The sequence below is a fragment of the Zosterops lateralis genome, assembly GCF_965231275.1.
Source record: "Zosterops lateralis genome assembly, chromosome: Z".
In the NCBI taxonomy this organism is placed as follows: domain Eukaryota; kingdom Metazoa; phylum Chordata; class Aves; order Passeriformes; family Zosteropidae; genus Zosterops; species Zosterops lateralis.
Window position 1 is genome coordinate 22,699,987 of NC_139800.1, and position 17,948 is coordinate 22,717,934.

Sequence of the window (17,948 nt, forward strand, 5' to 3'; positions counted from 1 at the left end):
GCTGGTGTCGGGAGCACCCACCCCAGTTCCTCAGGCTTGCCTCTGTCTAGACTTCTCCAAGCACCAGCTTTGATGCTGCTCTTATCACCATCTTTTGCCATGTTGCGGTTCAACCCCAGCCAGCGACTGAGTACCATGCACTGCCCCCAGCCCACCCCCAGTGGGGAGGACAATGGTAAAAAAAATGTAAAACTTGTGGGTTGAGATAAAAATAGTTTAATAATTAAAACAAAATAAAATATACTACTAGTAATAATAGCAATAACAACGAAGAAGAGAGACAATAAAACCCAAGAAAGGCATGTGATAAACAACATCATTGCTCACCACTCACTGAGAGATGCCCAGCCTGTTTCCCAGCAGTGATCAGCTGTTCCTGGCCAATTCCCCCCACTTTATGCACTGGGAATGGTGTTCTGTGGCATGGAATATTCCTTTGTCCAGTTTGGGTCAGCTCTCCTGGCCATGCTCCCTCCTGGTTTCTTGTGCAGCTGCTCACTGGCAGAGCATGGGAAACTGAATAGTTCTTGAGTTAGGGTAAGCACTGCTGAGCAACAAATGAAACAGTGTCTTATCAACAATATTGTCATACTGAATCCAAATTACTAGTAAGAAGTGATTTAATTATTCCAGCCAAAACCAAGACATACCATCAACCTTGGAGTCTTGACATCTCCCCGCCCTTCACCATTTGTGAGGAAATGCCTGTATCCTCAACTTGTAACAGAGGGCCTCAGATGCTGGAGACAGAAGAAATGTTCCTACCTGCTTGGAGAACATCGCACACCCTCCCCCCCCACCCCCGAAAGCTTTTTGCCCCTCACCTTTCTCTCTCTGGTCTGATGGCCTTGTCCTCAACACCAGGGAAGGAATGGAAACTAACCACAGAACACAGTGTCTACACACTGGTGGCCATGTGTTTTAGCTTGGGAACTGCCAAAAGGGTAAAAAACCCAACATGCAGTTTAATTTCTGGCTGTGATAGCAAGGACAGGGCAGAATATAAAGGAGAGGAGAGTGCAGGAGTAAGTGAGGAGCCTCCATGGCTCTGGTGATGCACTGCAAGATGATGAGGGGAGAGATATGGAGAGAAGGTTGAAAACAGGCATCTTGAGCACTCATTTGCAAATCCTAGTTGCAGCAAACAAGCATGGGGCTGATGAAGCGAGCACTCACTATAATTCACAGGATCTCGTTGATGCTGGTAACCCCAGACTGGGCTTGAGCACAAAATAACAAGGAAAGTTTCCTGCCCCTGAAATTCTGTTTGGACTTGACTGTTTCACTGTATTTGATTCCTCACACATTATTGCTTTTTTAGCCACATTCCTGACTGTTTCTTATGTTGGCTGCAGTTTCTGTACAAAATAAAGGCTCATTCACCACTGTACTAAAAAGCTCTGGTTTTTCCACAGGAAAGTTGATGGTTAAATAAGGGGAAGAGGAAAATTTGGGCATATGTGGCTTTGAAGAGGAGACAGGGGAACAAATCAAGGAAAGGGGTCCCTTTCAGTCCTGCAAATTCAGCCCTGCTGCTCTGTGTCAAGACCTGGTGAGTCAAGGAGCCCAGGGAATTTTTACTACTCACTTAACAAGAAACAGATGCCACGAGCTGTACATGTCCTGTTAGCAGTCCTCACCTCAGATGGTACGGACTGGGAATTTTTTTCATTCAGGTCATCTTGTGGAATTGTCCTAGAGTGATACAGGATGTTACTGATGATGAAAAGGCAGCAAGGGTTGTTTCCTGTGTGGCTCGGTAAGCGTGCAGGCTCTGCACTGAGGCCCTGTGATGGGGATTGGCTCTGCACTGGGGGTCTCATGTCTTTTTTTTACAGCTTTCAGGGGGACTGGGCTGCAAGGCCACTCCCAAAGCTCTGGGATGGTGAGATAAATTGTAATGACACAAAAGAGTTTGGACTCAAATGTAGATTTTCCATGGGAAGAGGTTTAGTTTTGTTCACAGTACCAGCTTCAGCTGGGTAATTGCTGGAGCTCAGGAGAGCCTTGGACTCAGCTGTGGGGGTTCAAACCTTCTGCCCCTCCATTTTGCTGTCAGAGCACCTACAGCCTCCTCTGAATCAGCACAAGAGCACACATCACTTTGCCAGCCTGAAAGAGATTGAGAGGGAAGGAAATGCAAGGTACCATGCTCAAATGGGTAAAGTGCTGCTCAGCCTTTGAATTTAACTGAAGCTGTAGAAGGGTAGATACTGCCCTGCATTTTAGGGGGTGATGAAAACAGTAGTGGCTTCAGCAGAACACATTTAATTCCTTCTTCTTATAAAGCTCCTGAATCTTTTGCTCACCTATGCAAGCAATGAGGAAAATGGAAAAAAAAAAAAAAAACCCACCAAAAAAAAACCCGCCCACGCTGTCTCATGCTGAAAGGCAGGAAAAAAAACTTAGGTTTGAAGAGAGGGTAGAAGGGGTGTGGTTTACCCAGGAGGTGTGTCAGACATCGATGAACTTATTTATAAGCAAAGGCGGCTGTGCTAGAGCAGAAACTTTGCTGAGGCTTTGTCAGCTGCCGCTTTTTCCCTGACACCACCTGAGAAGCACCTCTACTGTGATGGGGCGGCAAAAGGATGTTCTTGCTACCATTGAGGAGCACCTGAGGATCAGAAACAAATTAGTGCGACAAGCACTGGCTGAGTGCTTGGGGACACTGATCCTGGTGGTGAGTGGGGGCTGTAGAGTGGGGATACTCTCTAACCCTTGGGTTTGGGGGAAATTGTCCTGGTGAAGGAGCTGCATTGCTGCCAGGGTTTGCATCGGGAATGAGCCCAGCTCTGGTGCAACCTGCTGCAAGGGGTCTAGAGGACAGTCCCTGTGCACAGGAAGAAAATTAATGCATATTTCTTAAGGGTGAATGTTGGGGTTTCTCACAAAATGTGGGCTCTGAAGAGCTGTTGGGTGTGTGGGAGCTTCTGTGTATCTGTGAAGTGCAGGGAGCAAAACAATTCTGTGTAAGCAGCAAGTGTTTTGCTAGAGATCATGCAAAACTTCCTTTCTGTCCTGCCTGGAATATTTTCTTGGCTCTGAAATACTGCAAGTCTTATCAAACCAAGGAAGTGAAAACTTTTTTTATTTTTTCACTTTGCTTTCCCCATTCATTCCATAATGAAGAAATAGCCAAAATTTAAACTGTTGCAATGTCCTTTTACTGTCAGCTGCTGATTCCCCAGGGGCTTGTCAGTGGGGCTGCACGATACCACGGCCGCTCATGCTGACAGCCACCTGGGACCTGGTGCTTGCTATCAGTCAGTGCATTTTTCACTGGTCAGTGGAGATAAAGCTCTTCTGCCTGTTTTAATGCTCAGTTTCCAAAGAGGTAGAATATAAGGGATAAAACAGTGTAAATGTGTGTCTAAGTGCCTGAAGTTGCAAATGTTTTGAGTGGCTGCAATTTGCTTTAAAGGCAGATATGAGCAGCTAGGAAAGTTGTGTATGAGCTGTGTAGAGTAAATATTGGTGTTGAAAAATGGTGACAGGTATATCTGGCTTAAAGCATCTGCATCTGAAAATGCATGACTGCCCAGTTGGCCACAGGTTTGGTGCATATATATTGAGGCAGAAATGAGTTGGTGTTTGCACTGTGAATATCTGCAGGTACAAGTTCCTCTGAGGTGGTGTAAATCCAGAGCAATCCTGAAGTTTTCAGTGGAGTGACTGTGGGTTTACACTTCTTTGTATCTGGTAGCCAAACTGCTTGGAGAGAAATCTAAAGATTAGAAGAGTTGAATGCAGAGGAAGGCTTGATGAAGCTGCATGTGCACCTGGAGAACAACACAAAAAGATTGACACAATTTTATGCTTTCATAAATAAGATTTTTTTTTAATGATGAAGAGAGGATTTCTGAATCTTCTATGGCAGTTTAGGGAACCCTGCTAAGACTGTGTAAAATGCTACCACTCTTAAAAGAAAGTAGCTTTGCACAGTGCAATGGCTTTATTGTCAGAGCAACCCAGCTTTGATGATTTGCAAACAAGTAAGTCCTGTTGATTTTTCCAGAAAGGGTTGTTTGAAATTAAGGTGGGTAGAAGGTGATAGGAAAGCAATTAACAGTTAGAAGATTGCTGTCTATGAATCACTGATTTTGCTGCTGTTAGGCTGAGGATTGAAACAAGGTAAGTTTTGTAAGGTGGATTAATGCTTCCTGATAGCAAAGCTAATATTGCTGAGAAACAAGACAAGCCTTTAACCACTTGGATCTGAGCTTTCAGAAGAGCTCATGATTGAAACCCCATTAGTCCATCCTGTGACTGTAATAGTTGGCACACCAGTGACTACTTTTCCTTACACCTTGCCTCTCTGGGCAGAGAGGAATTGGGATCTGCTCAGAGCTTGAGGAAGGGTTTGGTCCAAAATCTTAAGCAGCCTCCAAAACAAGAGCACCCATAAGCCACACTGGATGCTGCGTTGGCAGAAGTGGGCAGCACATGCCTGTCCTCAGGAGCATCAAACCTGCTCTGTTTTAGTGTGTATGTCTAAGTTTACAGGCTGAGCCTTCACCATGTTCAGGAGTTCCTGAACTGCTTTTAGTGGCACACTCAATTCCATTTTGTAGGGCTTGCAAACTCACTTAGGATTCCTTCAGCAGCTCTGCAATGGACAGAGTGTCGTGGGCATTCTGTGTCCATGTGGGAGAAGGTGGGGTGGGCTTGTGGGAGAAAAGGGAAAGTCTCAAACTTAGTGAATGCTCTTGCACGGCCAGAAGTCCAAAACAGGCTACACAAGAAAGAAATGGGTTGCAGGACGGCGAGCTTGCAATATCTAAGTCAGTCAATCCTTTTCCAACTTTGTGCTCAATCTGTTTGTCTAAATGAAGGGAAACTTGTGCTTTTTCTTTATTACCACCCTGATTCCTTTTTGTCTTTTTATTATATCACCTCCATGAAATAGAAAGGATCTTGAAGGTGAATTCCTTCCCCTTTCGATTGGCCTGGACAATTGTTTGAATTGGATTTTCTCCCAGGAGAGCAATTGTCATTTTGTACCTTGCAGAAGTCCCTGCTGCCCACATTGCCAGCAGGCTGAGCTCTGTGTGTGTGCATTTAGATACATTGTACTCCAGCAAATATCTGGTTTGGGGTTCACAGAAAAATGCCTGAGGAAAGATCTGAATCCATGAAATTTGCTTCATGGGAGATGGAGTTGACTAAACACAAATATATTTGAGCAGAATTCTGTCAGGGATGGATTTAAAGCTTGATACTGTTCACACTGAAATCAACTTCCTGAACCCCAAGGGAGGGAGACTGTTTAAAGTTTGCAGCTTGCTTTAAATTTCACTGTGTAGTGTAAAACTTGTCCCATTGTAGATATTGGCACCACTTCAGCTTCTTCCCTTCTCCTTTTCACTTGCATAATGACTGCAGCTCTCACAAACCCTTCTAGACAAAAGCTATTGCAGATCCCTGCATAGTCTTGCTGCCTGAAAGAATGAATCTAGTGCTTGATTTTATTTTTCTAAATTTTTAAAGAGATTGTGAAGTTAGAATCATAGAGTGGTTTGACTCTTAGAATAATGCCTTTTTTTTTTTTTTTTTTTTTTTTTTTTTTTTTTTTTTTTTTTTTTTTTTACCATAAGAAAAATAATCCAGTTGAGGCAGCCAAGCCCTGAAGAATGCCAAGGCAAGTTGCTGCCTACTTGCAAGCCACTTTTGCTGTATAGAGCACCTTGCACAACTTTTATTTAGTCTGTGGGTGGTGTCTCTATTGTTGCAAAAATAGTAATGCTGATTCTACATACATTTCCTTTGATACTTAAATTGGCATTTCCCCTCTTCAAAATTCACTTTCTGAGTGGCACTTTAGGCTTGAACTTTATACCTATGTTGGAAGCACCTCTTGCTGGCGATCGTTAAGCACTACAAACGCTGAAGGTGTTTTCCCACTCTCTTGCTGTTTGTGTTATTACTGTAGCAACCCAATAAGGCCAAATTTCCATGGTGGGTCTTCGTGCCTCTCTTAAGGCTCGGTCTGTTTGCCTTGCTCTGCTAGCTGTAAATACAAAAGCTGGCTCTGTTTGTCTTTTACATTTGCAGAAGTAGTGTGCTGATTATGACTGATCTCCGAGTGGGACTCACTGTGAATCGCTTCTGCACGGGCACAAAGAAAGAACAAAACAATCCCTAATAGCTTTTCAATTGGTGCTGCCTTGACTTTGTGGCTAGGTGGTGGCTTTTTGGGGTATGACTGTGCTGTAGTCCACAAAAACAAAAACAGCAATGTGGTTTGGATGACCAAAGCAAGAGGAGCATCTCCTAATGGGATGACCACAGCAAGGGGAGCCCCACTTAGGTGTTGGCAACTTAAATTTGCTGCTCATCCTACAACTGTCTGGGGCAGCACAGTAGTTCCCACAGTTGCAGTTTGATTTGGGGTGGCTTGCTTAAATCCAGTTTGTCACATTTGAAAAATGTGATTTATTTTATTTTATTTTTTTAAAAAAGTTCTTTTCTTTGCTAATGCTTTGCTAGGCTGTAAAAGGGAGTGGAAATCCTTGCTGTAAGCATGTTGAGTGCTGCTGGTTCTTCCTTGCAAAGAGTCTGTGCTGCTGGGTACGGGAATGTGGGAAGTGGCAGTGTTACTGCTTTCCCTCAAGCAGAAGAAGTTGAAGCTCTTCACTAACTGCCCAATACTATCCCTTTTTGATGTCTGGCCAGGAGCAGGACATTTCTCCTTCCTACAAACAGGACAGTTCAGGCACTAAGGCTTTCCCTTGGTGGGAAGGCAGCTTTTCCCCAGGAGTGCCCGACCTTGTGATCAAACCCCCACCAGATAAACTGGTCTTTCTAATGGCTAAAACCTCTTGAACTGAACAAGAGTAAGGACACCAGAATAAGTATTTTTTGTTCCGTGTGTGTGTAACCACCTAAACCAGTGAATTTCCTCCATAATACCCAACTCCTCTGCCAAAGGTTGCTCAGGTTTCTTGAGCTGAGAGAGGCTCATGTCTCCAGCTTTGTGCAATGTTTTTTTTGTAGCATGTACAGTATGTGGGGCGTAGTTTTGCTTAGAATCTCTCATCTCTCCAGCCCTGCAGCCCTGTCTTGGCTCTGGTTCAGTGGGTGGTACATAAAGCACCGTAACATAACAGACCATCTGTTGCTGCCCTTCCTACAGGGCTGCTTCTGTACAAGCTGCCTCCAGCTGTGCTGGACAAAAAACTGGGCTCTGGGGTCTAAGGTTTCTCCTTGCTTTGCACATTGAGAATGATGACCAGTCTGGTTGTTTGAGAGATGCTTTGAGGAAAAGCATAAAGGATAGTGCTCCTTGCTTTGTCTTTCTGGCTGATGGAGGCTATCATGCCATGTGAGCTGTGGAGTTCTCTGCATGCTGCTCTTGCTTCCTGCCTTCTCCATATGAAGAGTGGTACCTGTGTGTCCCTAAAACTTAAAATCATCTGTCAATATGTCTGGGTCTCCTCCTTCAAAGCAGACTCATGGTTTGACTGCCCTTCTGGCATCTTCCCCATTAACCAGACAACAACAAGAGCTGACCAGTCTTTCCCATTTGTCAGGGTGATTAGGGTAGATTTACAGTAGGCTTCTTGCCTAATCCCTAGTTTATTTGCTGGCAGAAGAATTGTAATTCAGGCAATTGCACTCCTCCTTGTCTATGCCACCAAAACTTTCCCATCTACATTTAGCGACCAGTCTGTCTGAAGTCCAAGAGCAAATGCACTCAGGCCTTTTGTGTCGCATGTGAAGGTGTAAAGAGTGCTGGCAAAGAAAAGAGGAGAAAAGAAAGGAAAGAAACCTGGCTCTTGTGCAGAGGAGTTCTGAGGACCACCTTCCTCCTGAGCTTACATATGAAGCTGTTTTCCACAAGATCTGCCTAAATAGTAGTTTCTTTGGTAGCTTTGTTTCTTTATGAGCTATTACAACTTTTTTAGCCTCCATGGCTCTTTCCTACCAGGCCTTACTGGCTACTGGGCTTTCATATGTTCAGACACTGAGACAGGGTGTTTTTATCTTGAGTGACAAAGCCAGCAGCTCAATCTCCAAACATGCCTGAGCACAGGGAGCTCAAGGTTTCCTGGGTGTGAAATATCCCCTGCAATGTTCTACCTTTTCCTGTTATTTGCTGCTGCTTTTGACTGGTTCTCCTTTGTACAGAGGGGTTCTTCTCCCCTCTGGAGTCTGTCGGCCCCAGCACTCTTGAACCCATTCCTGCAGAACAAAGATTTAGTTCTTTTACACAGTGCAAGAAGTTGAATCACCCCATGAGCAGTGAGAAGCCTCGCTGTTAGATTTTCTAGAGTCAGTAAGATGAAATTAGGGAGCAGGCTTTCATTAACCTGGTTAATGGGTGCATTGACCTCAATTCCTTGGAGAGTAGGTTTAATACATCAGAGTGATGCTTCATTGCAAGCATTTTATTAGCACTTTAAAACCACTTTTGAACTTGGCTAGTGAATCATAGATGCATAACAGTTGACTGCTGCACCTACTGCCATGGGAGGTGCTAACTTTGGTTTCTGTTGGCTGGATGTTCTTCCAGAAGTGTTTTTCTACACAAAAACAAAACCAAAATAGACCCCCACTCCCCTCCAAACCAAAGCCAAACAAATCAAAAAGCAAAACAAAAACCCACCAAATGCAAATGAAGAACAGAACCACAAAACAAAATTGTGTGGGAGGCAGGTTATTCAAATCAAAAGAATGGGGCGTCATCTCCCCCTTAGGTGTGCACCACTGTTCCTAACCACAGCAGTATAATATTGCCTAAGAACTCTTAAATACATTGCATGGACTTAAAAGACTGGGGAAAATATTGAATTGCTTTTATTTGACCTTCCTTGCCTTTCAACCCAAGTTAGATGATCCTGAGCAATTCTCTGTGAGCAATTCTCTGTAAAAAAATGAAAGCTGAGGTTCTCAGGTCTCATCTGACCTGGGAAAAGGAATTGGAAGGAAAACTAGTAAAGAGCAGAAGTGAAAGTGGTGTGATTAAAAATTTTTATATTAGCTACTACCACAACAAAACTTTCTAGTGTCAAGGTACTTGCCACAAAAGCCTCGGTGAGCATGACTTGAGCTGGTTCAAGTCAAATGTCATGGAGGATGTCATGCATGACACTGAATTTTTGCACTTAGTGGACTCTACTGGTGCAGAATGGGATTGAAGACATGCATATAAAGTTCAAACCTGTCCCTAAGTATCACTACATTATTTTTATCTGCTGATAGTTAAGTTTTCTACTGTTACACTGAATTAAGCCAAATACTGCTCACGGCTCATCTGATAAACAGTTGTAATGGTCCTGTGGAGTGGCTTCAGGGTGTTTTTGCATGGCCCATGGACTCCCTTCTGAGGAAAAGCTGGAGAGCTACTTCCAGGTGTAGGATGGAGGAGGGGAGGATGGGGAATGACCTCTTGAGATAACCTCTTGAGGAATGGCAGACCTGGCATTCCTCCAGCTTAAGGGAAGACCTTTGTAGGTGATCAGGGAGGTGGAGGTGGGAAAACTACTCTGTGGTTTCTGCAACTGAAAGGTATGTGGATAATGAGCCAACCACCATCCACCTGCAAAACTGCCAGTTCTTACAGAGTGAATAACACAAATACCTTCATCATTGGGGATCACACAGGGTCAACTCTGCCAAACCCAGGTTTTGTGGGCTTGTCCCTTCCCTGCTCAGACTGATGTGCTGTGTGGCCTTTAAGAGGCAAACACCATGGCCATTTACTCTCTGAAATCTCTCCAAAGCTTGTTGGGGAAAGGGAGAAACAGGATTCACTCTGGTCACCAGTCTGTACTTATTTGCTTAGTTGGAGCTGTCCTTCCCTTAGTGGTTTGGGCAGAGCTGCTTCTGTTTGCTGTCAATGAATAATCTTTTCTGCCTTTGTCTTGGAGTCTCCTCTGCCATGGCTCTCCAGCTCAGTGGGGACATTGTAGGAGCTGTTCTGACTGCGCCCAGTAGAGAGCAGTGCTGTCCATCCCTCCCTCACCAACGAGTTCAACAGGTTCTTTATTCTTTTTACACAAGGCCCTTGTGTTGGGCACCTGGTTCCTTGTCAAGAGGCACCTATGTACAGAGTGTTCACCTCATGAATCAGCCTGCAGCCTACCTGGCTGCTCCTTTCCAAGCTAGCTGAGTGCAAGGAATTGCTTTATTAGCAATTATTCCGTTTTCAAGGCTATGGGAGGGGATGAGTTACATGTGTTTTGTCTTTGCCTCTGACTTGGCTTGTGTGTTGCTCAATGGGCATGTCCAGTGTTGGCTGAAGAAGTGATGACAGCAAACCTGCCACCTTGATGCTTATTTGGTGGCTTATCCTGTAGGAGTTGATACCACCTCTGTGGCAATTGAGTAATTCTGGGATGATGGAGTTCATGGAAGCAGAAAGTCTTGGTGAGGGGATAGTTATGGGTATGTGGTCAGAATAAATAAGTCAAGCCTTGATCCCTAGATTTGAGCATCTCATGAACAAGCTGTAATCTCTTTCCTAGTTTAAGGATCCTCTCAGTACCTGCCAATGTGGCCAAGTGATAATACACCAAGAGTCAGTTCAGGTGGACCCAGTGGGAGATACAAATATACAGATGACCAGGTTTAGAGCTCTTTAAATTACATGTTGGATAGTGGAAAAACTTGCCAGGATAGAAAGCCTGCAGCTAGATGACTGATTAACTGAATTGCTGGGGGAAACTGGTTTAAGTTGTTAAGGGTGAGCATAGGAATAAGGGCTTTTGGGTGCAGTTGGGAAGAGGAGGATTATTGCAGTTGGAGCAAACATCTTTAAGCAAGTTCTCCTTTAGCTACTAGGAAACAGTTTTATCACCCCAAATAAACAGCTTTTGTCTGACAGAGTGGTTTGGTGCACCTCTGATCTTGGACAGAAGGCCAAGACTGCCTGTGCTGGTGGACACGCTTGAATGTGGACTTTTCACTTTTCTTGATGGAGCCTGAAAAGAGAGCTCCATGAATGTCAGGCTGAATGTGGCCTTCTTCAGTCATGACTGTTTTTCCAGGCATTAACAGAATTGCTCCTACCAATCTATGTGCTACTGTGTCAAAAAATTATTAGCCTTTTTAACACAAAGGCACCCAGATCCCTCATCAGAATAGTTATACTGTGAATATCGCATACCAGGATGATATCTGGCTCATGCTTCTCACCTGCCATCTTAAAATGAGATGTCTGGACAAAGAATTCCAGACTCCTGCAGATCCATCTTGCTTTTAATTTTGGCCCTGTTTCCAGTCCATCCTGCCAGGAGATAGGTTTGTCTGTACTCTTTCTTCTTCCCTCCCATCTCTAGAGATGATTCATAGATACTTTGACCAAAGATAGAAGCTGTGAAAGCTTTGAGTTGTGAGTAGACTATGGTGGCCCATGAAGGTGTAAGCAGAGCAAATGCAGGCATTGGTCAGCAACTGGCCCTGATGTGAAACACAGAAGGTAATTTCAATCTTTTTCTTCTCCTAGCTCTTTGGCTGTGGCTCTGTGGCGCAGATCATTCTCAGCAGAGGGACTCATGGAGGTTTCCTGACTGTCAACCTGGCCTTCGGCTTCGCTGTAACACTTGGCATTTTGATTGCAGGACAGGTATCAGGTATGTGTGGCTCCATGTAGGCTGAGTTTCACTTGTGTCAATTGTTGTGTAGGCCTACTTGTCCTGTATGGCACTGGTACGGAAGCTCGTGCCCCTTGGTACAATTGGGGTCCTAAGTTCTGCCCGTAAAATACACTAACCACCAACCTCTCTGCAGGTGGACACCTGAACCCAGCTGTCACTTTTGCCATGTGCTTGTTGGCCCGGGAGCCCTGGATCAAGCTTCCAATTTATGCCCTTGCACAAACCCTGGGAGCTTTCCTTGGAGCTGGCATAGTCTTTGGGCTGTACTACGGTAAGTGTGGAAACCTTGTGTCTTTTTTGAGGTGACACTACCATGTTTGTGACTCACTGTAGGAAGGGAGGTTTCCAGATCAGAGAGGAGCACTTTATGGTAGTGCAGAGATCCAAGAAACACCCTTATTGTGTTTTTGGGATGGCTTTCCTCTTATCATGATGATGGGTTCAAGCCTCCTCAAAGCAATCTGAAGGCCAACCAGCATTGTCAAAGTGCAAGTCTTTGCCCTTGGGTAATGAACACTGGACCTCTGGATGTCCCCTTTTGTATCTGCTGGTCTTCCAGAAAAGTCAGTGAAACATTAGCCGTGATGGAGGTTTTATATCTGTTCACTGTTCCAGAACCATTTTCTTATTCTTGGCTTAATGAAAGATGAAGTCTTAACTGTGATGTCTAATGCATTGTCTTGTGTTAGATTCCAGATAATGTGATTTTTAGCAGATTTTGCTGCTTTTATCAGAGTGATTCCATACCTTGGAAAGCACCCTAAAAATCCAGTTCCTCATGCTTCTATTTCTCCTGTGTACTTTTCATCATCACAGGGAGATCTTCATTGGCAAGAACTGAATTTTTATGCTGGCCCTTGTTTTTCCTCTAATATCTAGTGTGACATTTGGACTCAGATTTTGCCTCCTGATTGTTTCTGGCAATAGGCGTGGTGTTCCCTGTAGTTGAGTGGAGCATCTGTGTCACTGTTATTTCCAGCTGGAGAAAGAAGTTGGCACCCCAGCACTAGCTGGAGTATCTTTTCACTTTAGGAAGAAGCAAGAAGACCTACCTTCCTCTCAATAAACATCAGGGCTACAGTTCAACACCAACTGCCTTTCCAGTTGGTGGATTGAAGCCTCCTCTTCAGAAGGGATTTAACCCTATTTTAACTACCTAACCCATGGAAAAGCTACCTTCAGAGGTGTCTGGTTTTGTTTCCACTCACCATGAAGGAATTATAGACCATCCTAAGTTAGTTATGCAGCTTCTACACAGTGGTAGGCAAGGTGCTGGATGCTCCAAAGACAACCTTGGGGACTGTAACTAAGAAAAGTGAAAGAACAGCCCAAATCCTTTTACTGATGCATATCGCTATGTCATGTCTTCACACCAAGACTGATACCAGGGGTTTGGTTACCTTTGGTAGAGAGTTGGAGTCACGTTAGTGTTTTCTTTTTCACTCTCTTTCTTGATGCCTGGCAAATAATTGTTAGGAACAGGGACTAATGCAGTCTGCCTCTGAGCCTGACTGGTAAAAAGCTATGATGGATGATGACCTAAGTTTTCCAAATGAGTGTTTGCTCTATAACAAATGATTTTTATTTTTTTTTCTCCTTCGCTACCTCTAGATGCTATCTGGGCTTTTGACAATAACCAGCTCACTGTTATAGGAAAGAATGCCACTGCAGGTATTTTTGCTACCTACCCATCTGAGCATCTGAACGTTGTGAATGGCTTCTTTGACCAGGTAAGAGGGTATGGGAGGATGAAAGTGCATTTGAAGAGGAATCTTTTGGGTGGTTCTGGGCCTCAGCTTTAGTTAGTAAATGAATCACAATTTAGTGATAAAATATCCAGAAAAGTTTTTTGGAGTTGACACAAGTATCTCACTAGCCCATAGGAAGAACAGGGCCAGAAAAGAGCTTATACCCAGAAGGCTTGTGCCAAGGCATTAAAAAGTGCTACAATACTGGTCAGAACACCAGAGAAAAGGATGTCATTTGCTCACAATCCCTGAAGAGCCACAGTGTGATAAATTATAGCTCTCCCTCACTCTCACTCTACTGCTATGGTTGTGGCACAATCCAGAGGTCAGCTGGGTATGGGGTGGTAGTTGTTGTTGAATGTGACTGTCTCAAAATCTGCTATCAGTCACAAAAGGGACAGCTTCTACACAGCCATGATATGTGGGAAGGAGGTTTAGGAAGTTGTTTCCAGCTTTTTTGCCTGCCTAAACAGCTAACTCTTCATAACTCTTCTGGGGATAGGAAAAAAGGCGTGAATTTGATTAAGGTTCTGCGCTGCCATAATCTCACGAGAGGAGCATGCTCTTCTCTTCTATTCCCATGGCTGCTGTGGTCTGAAAGTTTCATGGGATGACTTGGTGCACCTCTTCCTTTTAAGAGAATTACAACCCAGAGGAGTCAAATAACTTGGTTAGAAGACTAATCTGGATTAAATTCTTGTTTTCCTTCCTCATCTTCTCCAGTTCATTGGCACTGCCTCACTGATTGTTTGTGTCTTGGCTATTGTTGATCCCTACAACAACCCTGTCCCCACTGGGCTGGAGGCATTCACTGTTGGCTTTGTTGTCCTTGTTATTGGAACCTCCATGGGCTTCAACTCTGGATATGCTGTCAACCCTGCCAGGGACTTCGGGCCTCGTCTCTTCACAGCCATTGCTGGCTGGGGCACTGAAGTGTTCCGGTAAGTGCTTGATGATGAAAACCCTGTGCATCAAGGGGAAAAAAGTTATGAGTCCAAATAGATGGTAGCTCTCGCACTATAAAGAATCTTGGCAGCCAGAGCTATCTTTGGATTGTCTAAATGTTGCCAAAACACACTGTCTGCTTTTCAACTTAAGAAATTGTGGAAGCTGGGAAGCTTCCAATGGTGAGAGCAAATGACATAACTTTGCTATCAAAGAGGAAATCTAGGAGCATCCATGAGAATTTCAGTCATACCTTGAACATGAGCACATCATGATTTTTTTAATGGTAAAAAATGAGAAGTGTTTGTTATTTTTAGAGACAATTAAAAGAGCCATGTTATCGAGGGTTGCTTTCCTTGCAAGCAATTGGAGGGAATTGAAGGTGCCTAGTATAGGCACAACAAATGCTTCTCTCCTTTCTTGGTGGAGAGACAGTCTTGGAAGTCCTGAAGGTAGCTGTTCCGAATTGTTTGTCACTGGGAATTAAAGTGTTTGTGTGTGTGGCAATGTCTGCCTTGGAAGCTCTGCAGATGTGCAGGTGCTATTGTCTTGTGCAAGTGGGTGGTGATGGGTGCAGAGGGTCAGATCTTGCGCTGCTCCAGATCCAAGTGCAAATATCCTAATGCTTAGGCTGCAGTTCTTACCTTGTGCACTTTCTTTTTGTTTTCCAGGGTTGGTAAGCCATCCCACTGGTGGTGGGTTCCAGTTGTGGCTCCTTTCCTTGGGGCAGTAGCGGGGGTGATTGTCTATCAACTGACAATTGGATGTCACGATGAGCCTTCTCCACCTGCCTCCGAGCAGGAAACAGTCAAGCTGGCTAACGTGAAGCACAAGGAGAGGGTCTGAGGAAGCTGCCACCCAGATCTGGCAGGTATTCATTACTCAGGACTGCAGTTGGCAAAAAGAAGACGTTAAAAAGAGCTTCAAGAACAACAGGAAGAATTTTTACCTGTCTTGAGATATTGTAGTAATTTTTTTTTTATTTTATGTATATCCCTGGCACATTTGCTTTTGACATTTCCCTTCTTCCAAATGCAGTATCATGTAATCTTTTCCTAATAGAAGAGGATTGAGGACTGTAGGAGTCAGGGGAGAAGTGAGCATTGTTGTCCAACACAAATCAGGTGTTCAGGAATTTGAAGCTCTTTGGAGCTATGTTGCCTGTGACCTTGGCAAACTGCTTCCCTTCAAACCTGTGTTCCAATCTGTAGAATGGGGATCATGCAAAACTTAAATAGTTTTGCTGGCATGGATTGGAAACTCCTACATCCTGGAGGAAATTTGCCTGTGATTGTGTGAGTCAAATTCTGCTTGATGTTGCTCTAAAGTCAGTGCCTTGACACCAGGAACTAATCTAGAGGATTTTTATTAGCCAAACTTCTATATCTCTTATGAATTCCTAGGTATTGTATCAGTCAGCTGATCCATAATGTCAGTACAGAGAGTTAGAATGCATTGGATTTTCATTTAATATTAAGACAAAATGTTTACAAACAAGTGCACCTAGGTGTTACAATCAAAAATTTTAATAGAACTCCTAGAAGATCACATGTAGGAAATCTTTATTCTAACCAGGGCTAACCTAGACTGGATGCTTGGCTCCCAGAAGCAGACTTTCTAATTAATCAGCTTTGTATATAAACTGCAAGCAGCTAATAGCCAAGATCCACTGGAAACATGGTGTTGCTTAAGTTGAGTCTGTTTGTGTAAATTTTACAATGGTGTTGTTGGGGTGAGTTTTTTAAATAGATTTATATATATAAATACACTCTTTAAAGCTGGGATGAGTTCATTTAGAGATGTATGGGGACTGCCAATTCTCGGTCAGCTTTGAGATAATTTTGGGTTTTCCTAGGATAGTCTTGGATTATGGCATTGTGGTTTTTGGAGCACCTCCTTTTCTACCTTGCAGAATAACTGGGATATCTCTGGTACTCATGGTTGAGGGACTGAGGTCAGGCACCTCCTGTAGTAGCAGTACTGGCATCTCAGGGGATTTCTGGCTCTCCCAGTGCCATATAATTACAAAGTATTTGAAAAAAACCATTATTGGTTGAGAAAGAATTTGTGTGTCATGTGCATCAGAGAAACTTGTTCAAAGCCTATTTCTTTAATGCATGAATTAGTAGAAAAATGTATCTTTGTACACATTTCCAGTGACTAAAAGGATGTATTCTCTTTTTTTCTTTTTTAAAAAATAAAATGTCAATATCCCCACTGTAAAATTCTAGTGTTGGTTGTATTTTTAAGCAGCTGTCAGCAAGCTTCACCATGGAAAGGAAGTCATCTATAGCAATAGCTTCCTCAAACCCTTTTCCTCTTCACCCTGAGCAAAGGGGAATTAACCCTTTCAGGCAGTACATCTACATGCTCCATTTGTTTTTTATTTCTTTCCCTTTTGGGTGTGATTTTGAGGCATGTGGAGGAGATGAAGTAGCTGTGCTCAGTATAGTGACCAAGGTATGGGCTGGGGATGAGATTGGCCTGCTGTCAGGCATCTTAAGGCAAAAGAATCACTGGGTAAGTATTTGCCCTTCACCCTTTGTACAATTTAAATTCCCTTACTATTCTCTCACTTGACATAGTTCTGAATGTGCAATCCTACTCTGCCTTCATCTACTGTCCAGCCCCACCTAGCATATTACATGAGTCAACTTATCTTTTTCTGTAGCTACACCAGGCAAGGAAAAGTACAACAGACCTGAACACAGTGTTCACAGAATTAGAGGAGCAACTTACCTATAAATAAAATTCTTGTTGCTCTTCGGCTGCTGTGTGTACTCCTGTATTTCTCCTGTATTAATTGTGCTGCCTTAAAATAACTCCTCACTTCCCACATGCTGCCATAGTGAAAAATTCAGTGAGGTCTGGATGAATGTGGTGTCCTGCAATTCACCAGCTAGGAATCAAATGGCTTTTGGAGAGAAATTTCCCAGTTTTGTTTGATTTGCTCTGTATGTGGACAGCACATTGTTTTTTCCATTTCTAACACGAAAGTTTAGAACTCTACACACAAACTCTATGTAGCAGCTTTGAATATTGCCGTTATCAACTAACATATTTGCAGAATTCAATTCTCATTTCCCTTCAGGATTGTCTGTTTTTCTACTCTTCCACCACTTTATATCTTCAACTGTCTTGATCAATACAAGAAAATTCTTGCTGCAGATATTAAGACTTTTGATTCAAGATGTAGTGTGGGTTCTGTTTTTTTTTTTTTTTTTTTTTTTTTTTTTTTTTCCTGTTTGTTTGTGGTTTTTGTTGTTGTTTCATTACTTACCAGATTAATCTTGCTTTTGCCTGGCATGTAGTAATCAACTTTTACTATATCCCTGCCTTATTTGTGCCTCAATGATGTGTTATTAAAATGGCAATAAAATGTGTTGGTTTCAGGTTAAATTTTCTTTCTTAGCCACTGCTTTAAAGCTTTGACTTGGCTGTTGGAGAAGCACCAAGCACTGCTGGGTAAATCCATCAACATGAGAAAAGGGGCAGCCATTGCCTGCCGTCAGTGGATGAGGAGCCCCAGAAGGATCTGGTCCACAGGAGATGCGATTCTGTCATTGCTCTTTGCTACCTGTGGAAGGAGGGCAGTGCACAGCACAGTTTGATACATCAGATTCCAAGAGCTCCAGAAGTGTTATTAGACTGTGGGGAG

General features: G+C 43.4%; 1 protein-coding gene across 1 annotated transcript; it reads left to right on the forward strand.

Moving 5' to 3' along the window:
- Window positions 1–2,486: 2,486 nt before the first annotated feature.
- On the forward strand, window positions 2,487–16,645 carry AQP3 (aquaporin 3 (Gill blood group)). Its single transcript, XM_083883479.1, has 6 exons — window positions 2,487–2,680; window positions 11,447–11,573; window positions 11,731–11,868; window positions 13,209–13,327; window positions 14,069–14,286; window positions 14,962–16,645. Exons 1-6 carry the CDS (start codon window positions 2,573–2,575, stop codon window positions 15,134–15,136), a joined length of 885 nt encoding a protein of 294 aa, XP_083739605.1. The 5' UTR covers window positions 2,487–2,572; the 3' UTR covers window positions 15,137–16,645.
- Window positions 16,646–17,948: the final 1,303 nt, after the last annotated feature.

Bases quoted from the DNA above. Each gene is read 5' to 3' on its own strand.
- AQP3 (XM_083883479.1), top strand. From the start codon at position 2,573: ATGGGGCGGCAAAAGGATGTTCTTGCTACCATTGAGGAGCACCTGAGG. The intron at 11,869-13,208 runs GTAAGTGTGGAA...CGCTACCTCTAG, and splicing joins AGTCTTTGGGCTGTACTACG to ATGCTATCTGGGCTTTTGAC. The intron at 14,287-14,961 runs GTAAGTGCTTGA...TTTGTTTTCCAG, and splicing joins TGGGGCACTGAAGTGTTCCG to GGTTGGTAAGCCATCCCACT.